The 7500-nt window shown below is 43.8% G+C and overlaps 1 protein-coding gene across 1 annotated transcript in view; it reads right to left on the reverse strand.

Moving 5' to 3' along the window:
- Positions 1-7500, reverse strand: part of LOC106576653 (glutamate receptor-interacting protein 1) — a 153629-nt gene that overhangs the window by 79835 nt on the left and 66294 nt on the right. Inside the window, exons 6-7 of the mRNA XM_082977232.1 lie at positions 7479-7500; positions 4960-5105 (exon numbers count right to left, since the gene is read on the reverse strand). The exon at positions 7479-7500 is cut by the window's right edge and continues 165 nt beyond it. Coding sequence (XP_082833358.1) covers positions 4960-5105; positions 7479-7500 — 168 coding nt within the window. The remainder of the gene's footprint in view (positions 1-4959; positions 5106-7478) is intronic.

Consider the following 7500-nt stretch of genomic DNA (forward strand, 5'->3'; position numbering starts at 1 on the left):
GCCCTCAGTAACACAGACTCACTAACAGTCCTGTTCTCCACCAGCTACCAGCCCTCAGTAACACAGACTCACTAACAGTCCTGTTCTCCACCAGCTACCAGCCCTCAGTAACACAGACTCACTAACAGTCCTGTTCCCCACCAGCTACCAGCCCTCAGTCACACAGACTCACTAACAGTCCTGTTCCCCACCAGCTACCAGCCCTCAGTAACACAGACTCACTAACAGTCCTGTTCTCCACCAGCTACCAGCCCTCAGTAACACAGACTCACTAACAGTCCTGTTCCCCACCAGCTACCAGCCCTCAGTAACACAGACTCACTAACAGTCCTGTTCTCCACCAGCTACCAGCCCTCAGTAACACAGACTCACTAACAGTCCTGTTCCCCACCAGCTACCAGCCCTCAGTAACACAGACTCACTAACAGTCCTGTTCCCCACCAGCTACCAGCCCTCAGTAACACAGACTCACTAACAGTCCTGTTCTCCACCAGCTACCAGCCCTCAGTAACACAGACTCACTAACAGTCCTGTTCTCCACCAGCTACCAGCCCTCAGTAACACAGACTCACTAACAGTCCTGTTCTCCACCAGCTACCAGCCCTCAGTAACACAGACTCACTAACAGTCCTGTTCTCCACCAGCTACCAGCCCTCAGTAACACAGACTCACTAACAGTCCTGTTCTCCACCAGCTACCAGCCCTCAGTAACACAGACTCACTAACAGTCCTGTTCTCCACCAGCTACCAGCCCTCAGTAACACAGACTCACTAACAGTCCTGTTCTCCACCAGCTACCAGCCCTCAGTAACACAGACTCACTAACAGTCCTGTTCTCCACCAGCTACCAGCCCTCAGTAACACAGACTCACTAACAGTCCTGTTCTCCATCAGCTACCAGCCCTCAGTAACACAGACTCACTAACAGTCCTGTTCTCCACCAGCTACCAGCCCTCAGTAACACAGACTCACTAACAGTCCTGTTCTCCCACCAGCTACCCAGCCCTCAGTAACACAGACTCACTAACAGTCCTGTTCCCCACCAGCTACCAGCCCTCAGTAACACAGACTCACTAACAGTCCTGTTCTCCACCAGCTACCAGCCCTCAGTAACACAGACTCACTAACAGTCCTGTTCTCCACCAGCTACCAGCCCTCAGTAACACAGACTCACTAACAGTCCTGTTCTCCACCAGCTACCAGCCCTCAGTAACACAGACTCACTAACAGTCCTGTTCTCCACCAGCTACCAGCCCTCAGTAACACAGACTCACTAACAGTCCTGTTCTCCACCAGCTACCAGCCCTCAGTAACACAGACTCACTAACAGTCCTGTTCTCCACCAGCTACCAGCCCTCAGTAACACAGACTCACTAACAGTCCTGTTCTCCACCAGCTACCAGCCCTCAGTCACACAGACTCACTAACAGTCCTGTTCTCCACCAGCTACCAGCCCTCAGTAACACAGACTCACTAACAGTCCTGTTCTCCACCAGCTACCAGCCCTCAGTAACACAGACTCACTAACAGTCCTGTTCTCCACCAGCTACCAGCCCTCAGTAACACAGACTCACTAACAGTCCTGTTCTCCACCAGCTACCAGCCCTCAGTCACACAGACTCACTAACAGTCCTGTTCTCCACCAGCTACCAGCCCTCAGTAACACAGACTCACTAACAGTCCTGTTCTCCACCAGCTACCAGCCCTCAGTAACACAGACTCACTAACAGTCCTGTTCTCCACCAGCTACCAGCCCTCAGTAACACAGACTCACTAACAGTCCTGTTCTCCACCAGCTACCAGCCCTCAGTAACACAGACTCACTAACAGTCCTGTTCCCCACCAGCTACCAGCCCTCAGTAACACAGACTCACTAACAGTCCTGTTCTCCACCAGCTACCAGCCCTCAGTAACACAGACTCACTAACAGTCCTGTTCTCCACCAGCTACCAGCCCTCAGTAACACAGACTCACTAACAGTCCTGTTCTCCACCAGCTACCAGCCCTCAGTAACACAGACTCACTAACAGTCCTGTTCTCCACCAGCTACCAGCCCTCAGTAACACAGACTCACTAACAGTCCTGTTCTCCACCAGCTACCAGCCCTCAGTAACACAGACTCACTAACAGAGTCCAGGACAGTAACACAGACTCACTAACAGAGTCCAGGACAGTAACACAGACTCACTAACAGAGTCCAGGACAGTAACACAGACTCACTAACAGAGTCCAGGACAGTAACACAGACTCACTAACAGAGTCCAGGCCAGTAACACAGAATCACTAACAGAGTCCAGGACAGTAACACAGACTCACTAACAGAGTCCAGGACAGTAACACAGACTCACTAACAGAGTCCAGGACAGTAACACAGAATCACTAACAGAGTCCAGGACAGTAACACAGACTCACTAACAGAGTCCAGGACAGTAACACAGACTCACTAACAGAGTCCAGGACAGTAACACAGACTCACTAACAGAGTCCAGGACAGTAACACAGACTCACTAACAGAGTCCAGGACAGTAACACAGACTCACTAACAGAGTCCAGGCCAGTAACACAGACTCACTAACAGAGTCCAGGACAGTAACACAGACTCACTAACAGAGTCCAGGACAGTAACACAGACTCACTAACAGAGTCCAGGCCAGTAACACAGACAAAGTAACTCTGGAGCTGCAGAAAGAGATCATGTAGCTATTAGACATTAAGGCTGATTCTGTTACAATCCCCTCTACATAATTCATGAACACTCGTCTCTCCCTGGGAGCAAAAGGACATAAACTCCCTCCCTGCATCTCTCCCTGCATCCAGAAATGTTGAATTAAATGACTAGCCATTTCAGAGGCTCAGAACAGTTCTGCTGATGACTAGGCCTGCTGCAAGTCTCTTCTAGCTATCAGCCTGTAGTGACCCTAAACAAACCATTAGTGCTGAAGGAACGGTCCTCATCCTGTTCTGCAGCCTGCTCTTGATTGTAATGGTTTCTAATGGGGGGACATTTTGGACCAGAAATCAAAAGTACATTGGTTCTGATAACCAGAATAAAGAACATAAAGCCTGTCCCCGTAGCAACGGCCCAATGTCAAAGTCATTATGGTCTGTCTTGGGGAGTAGGGTGTTTTGGTTCAGAGTGAACCATAAGCACATCACAGATAAACCCAGCATGGAAGATGCTGTGAAGACATCATTGCTTGTCTGAGATGTGATGATGAAACCCCTTGATGGAATGGCCCCACCAGCGGGCTTCACTACGGACAGGGAGAGTGTTCATATGTGACTGTGTTTCAATACCAGATCAGTCAAATTAACCCTCTGAGCTAAAGGCTTTGCTCTTGATGATAATGTAAGTCTTCAAGTCTCATTCAAGGTTACTTATAAAGCTAACAAGGTTCAATAAGCCACGTTCACTAAACATCCAGTCTAGTCCAGTACGGTCCAGTACAGTAGAGTCCAGTAGATTACAGTAGATTATAGTAGATTATAGTAGATTATAATAGAGCACAATAGAGTCCAGTAGATTATAGTAGAGTCAAGTAGAGTACAGTAGATTATAGTAGATTACAGTAGAGTCCAGTAGATTATAGTAGATTATAGTAGATTATAGTAGAGTACAGTAGATTATAGTAGATTATAGTAGAGTACAGTAGATTATAGTAGATTATAGTAGAGCACAGTAGAGTCCAGTAGATTACAGTAGATTATAGTAGATTATAGTAGATTATGAGTACAGTAGATTATAGTAGAGTACAGTAGATTATAGTAGATTATAGTAGAGTACAGTAGAAAATAGTAGATTATAGTAGAGTACAGTAGATTAAAGTAGATTATAGTAGAGCACAGTAGAGTCCAGTAGATTACAGTAGATTATAGTAGAGCACAATAGAGTCCAGTAGATTATAGTAGAGCACAATAGAGTCCAGTAGATTACAGTAGAGTCCAGTAGATTACAGTAGAGTACAGCAGAGTATAGTAGAGTCCAGTAGAGTCCAGTAGAGTCCAGTAGAGTACAGTAGATTATAGTAGAGTACAGTAGATTATAGTAGAGTACAGTAGATTATAGTAGAGTACAGTAGATTACAGTAGAGTCCAGTAGAGTAGAGTCCAGTAGAGTACAGTAGAGTCCAGTAGATTACAGTAGAGTACAATATAGTCCAGTAGAGTCCAGTAGATTACAGTAGAGCACAATGTAGTCCAGTATAGTCCTGTAGAGTCCTGTAGAGTACAGTAGAGCACAATATAGTCCAGTAGAGTCCAGTAGACTACAGTAGAGTACAGTAGAGTCCAGTAGATTACAGTAGAGCACAGTAGAGTCAAGTAGATTATAGTAGAGCACAATAGAGTCCAGTAGATTACAGTAGAGTCCAGTAGATTACAGTAGAGTACAGCAGAGTATAGTAGAGTCCAGTAGAGTCCAGTAGAGTCCAGTAGAGTACAGTAGATTATAGTAGAGTACAGTAGATTACAGTAGAGTACAGTAGATTACAGTAGAGTCCAGTAGAGTAGAGTCCAGTAGAGTACAGTAGAGTCCAGTAGATTACAGTAGAGTACACTATAGTCCAGTAGAGTCCAGTAGATTACAGTAGAGCACAATATAGTCCAGTAGAGTCCAGTATAGTAGAATCCAGTAGAGTTGAGTCCAGTATAGTAGAGCACAGTAGAGTATAGTAGTGTCCCGTAGAGTAGAGTACAATAGAGTCCTGTAGAGTACAGTAGATTACAGTAGAGCACAATAGAGTCCAGTAGCGTCCTGTAGAGTACAGTAGACTACAGTAGAGTCCTGTAGAGTACAGTAGACTACAGTAGAGCCCAATATAGTCCAGTAGAGTCCTGTAAAGTACAGTAGAGTCCAGTAGAGTACAGCAGACTACAGTAGACTACAGTAGAGTCCAGCAGAGCACAGTAGAGTCCTGTAGAGTACAGTAGAGCCCAGTAGAGTACAGTAGAGTCCAGTACCTGCCACGTCAAACTCTATCTCCAGCGAGACCTTGCTGGTGATGCTGGAGTCTCTCAGTAGCTGATTGGTCTCTTCCAAGGTGCTGTCCTCTGTAGGGATCCCGTTTATAGACAGGATACGGTCACCTATCTGCAAAATCCCGCACCTGCAAAGTACACACACGACATCACAGTCTTACCGTGCTGTAAGGAAGGCTAACGCACCAGCCTTTGGTTGTGAGGTAATACATGAATTAGAATCTGAATAATTAGTGTTCTCTGTACATGGATAGCTAGTGTCTGGATTAATTTACTCTACCAGCATAAAGACATGGTCGGGAAAGACATATTCCACATCAATTCTATCTACACTAACCAACACACACACACACACACACACACACACACACACACACACACACACACACACACACACACACACACACACACACACACACACACACATACACACATACACACACACACACACACACACACACGTGGTCAGACAGTGTTTTATATCGCCTCAATTAAACTACCACCGCTTTTAACGACATATTGGCTACTTCCTCTGATAATTGCTTTCAACAGCTTCCAACATAAATCCCCCGTCCATTACGCCGGCTACCTTCATCAGGATGTCGGCCGGAGGATATTCAAGCCATTCCATGTCAGTGCTCTAGGTTTCAATCATCACGTTGGGATATGACTTCCATTTTACATTGACAGATTCATTTCCTGACTCCATGTTATTATAGTTGCGTCTCTCAGGCCTACACGTTTTGTCAGTCGATCGCCATAGCAGACCAACTGTGGTTACTTTTTAAGTTATATCTTTATGAAGTCACTAACCAGGTTTCCATCCAACCTTTTTATGCGAGTAAAGTATATGTTAGATAAATAATTCATGTACTCGGTACATGGGGAATTTAACCACAAAAGTAATTTTTATCGTGCACTACCTTTTTTCCGCAACAACTACATTTCATGGTAACATCTCTGATGGGGAAAATAGCATATTGTTTTTATGCAGAATTATTCTATATTCGCATGAAAATCTGTCGCCAATTGGAAACCTAGCTAGTGTGACAGTCAAATCTCAAGTTTTGGCAATTGCTTCAGTAATCTACAAACACAAACTATGGTTATATCTCGACGTCAAAGCTCAGACGAACCAGTCAGTATGACTCTAGTGACATGGCCCTATATGTGTGTCCGTTTCTGCCTAAACAAACAGCAGACAAACTGGAGTTACATTCTTTTACTTTTCACAACCAATCAAATCGATTAGAGATAGGTAGCAAACCAATCAACTGGGGTTTTACTTTTTCATATGCATTATTTGATAAACAAACAAAAAAAAGGTCAGATCTCAGAAGAACCAATCAAGTGGATAAGAAATAAGGCTGTTATTAACTGTGCTGCAGGTCTAGAATCAGATTAAGATAGAATACCTGATAGAATAACTGGCCGCAGTTCTAGTAGGTTAGAATCAGATCTCTATGGAGTATACCACAGAATGAAATAGAACATCTAGACATCTCTATGGAGTATACCACAGAATGAAATAGAACATCTAGACATCTCTATGGAGTATACCACAGAATGAAATAGAACATCTAGACATCTCTATGGAGTATACCACAGAATGAAATAGAACATCTAGACATCTCTATGGAATATACCACAGAATGAAATAGAACATCTAGACATCTCTATGGAGTATACCACAGAATGAAATAGAACATCTAGACATCTCTATGGAGTATACCACAGAATGAAATAGAACATCTAGACATCTCTATGGAGTATACCACAGAATGAAATAGAACATCTAGACATCTCTATGGAGTATACCGCAGAATGAAATAGAACATCTAGACATCTCTATGGAGTATACCGCAGAATGAAATAGAACATCTAGACATCTCTATGGAGTATACCGCAGAATGAAATAGAACATCTAGACATCTCTATGGAGTATACCACAGAATGAAATAGAACATCTAGACATCTCTATGGAGTATACCGCAGAATGAAATAGAACATCTAGACATCTCTATGGAGTATACCACAGAATGAAATAGAACATCTAGACATCTCTATGGAGTATACCACAGAATGAAATAGAACATCTAGACATCTCTATGGAGTATACCACAGAATGAAATAGAACATCTAGACATCTCTATGGAGTATACCACAGAATGAAATAGAACATCTAGACATCTCTATGGAGTATACCATGTCATTTCAGATGCATTCTACGCCAGACACTCAGCAATATTAAATGAGTATGGAATGGTACAAATTCAACTCATATTCTGCAAAATAACCACTCCATCTGGCGTGCACAGAGGGGTAGGACCATCAGTATATAGTTGAGGTATTGGAGGTGATAAGGAAACAAGATGCTCCATCTAAAAGAAAACCTCTCTATATTTTACTGGTCCTATTACTTCACTGTCTCTCTGTAGGAAAGGTTTAAAGGCAGGCTATAGAAATGACATGTGATTGATTGATTGACAGATGTATCCTACCTCTCTGCAGGACTGTCTGGGT

This window comes from Salmo salar, chromosome 07, assembly GCF_965601325.2.
Source record: "Salmo salar chromosome 07, fSalSal1, whole genome shotgun sequence".
Taxonomy (NCBI): domain Eukaryota; kingdom Metazoa; phylum Chordata; class Actinopteri; order Salmoniformes; family Salmonidae; genus Salmo; species Salmo salar.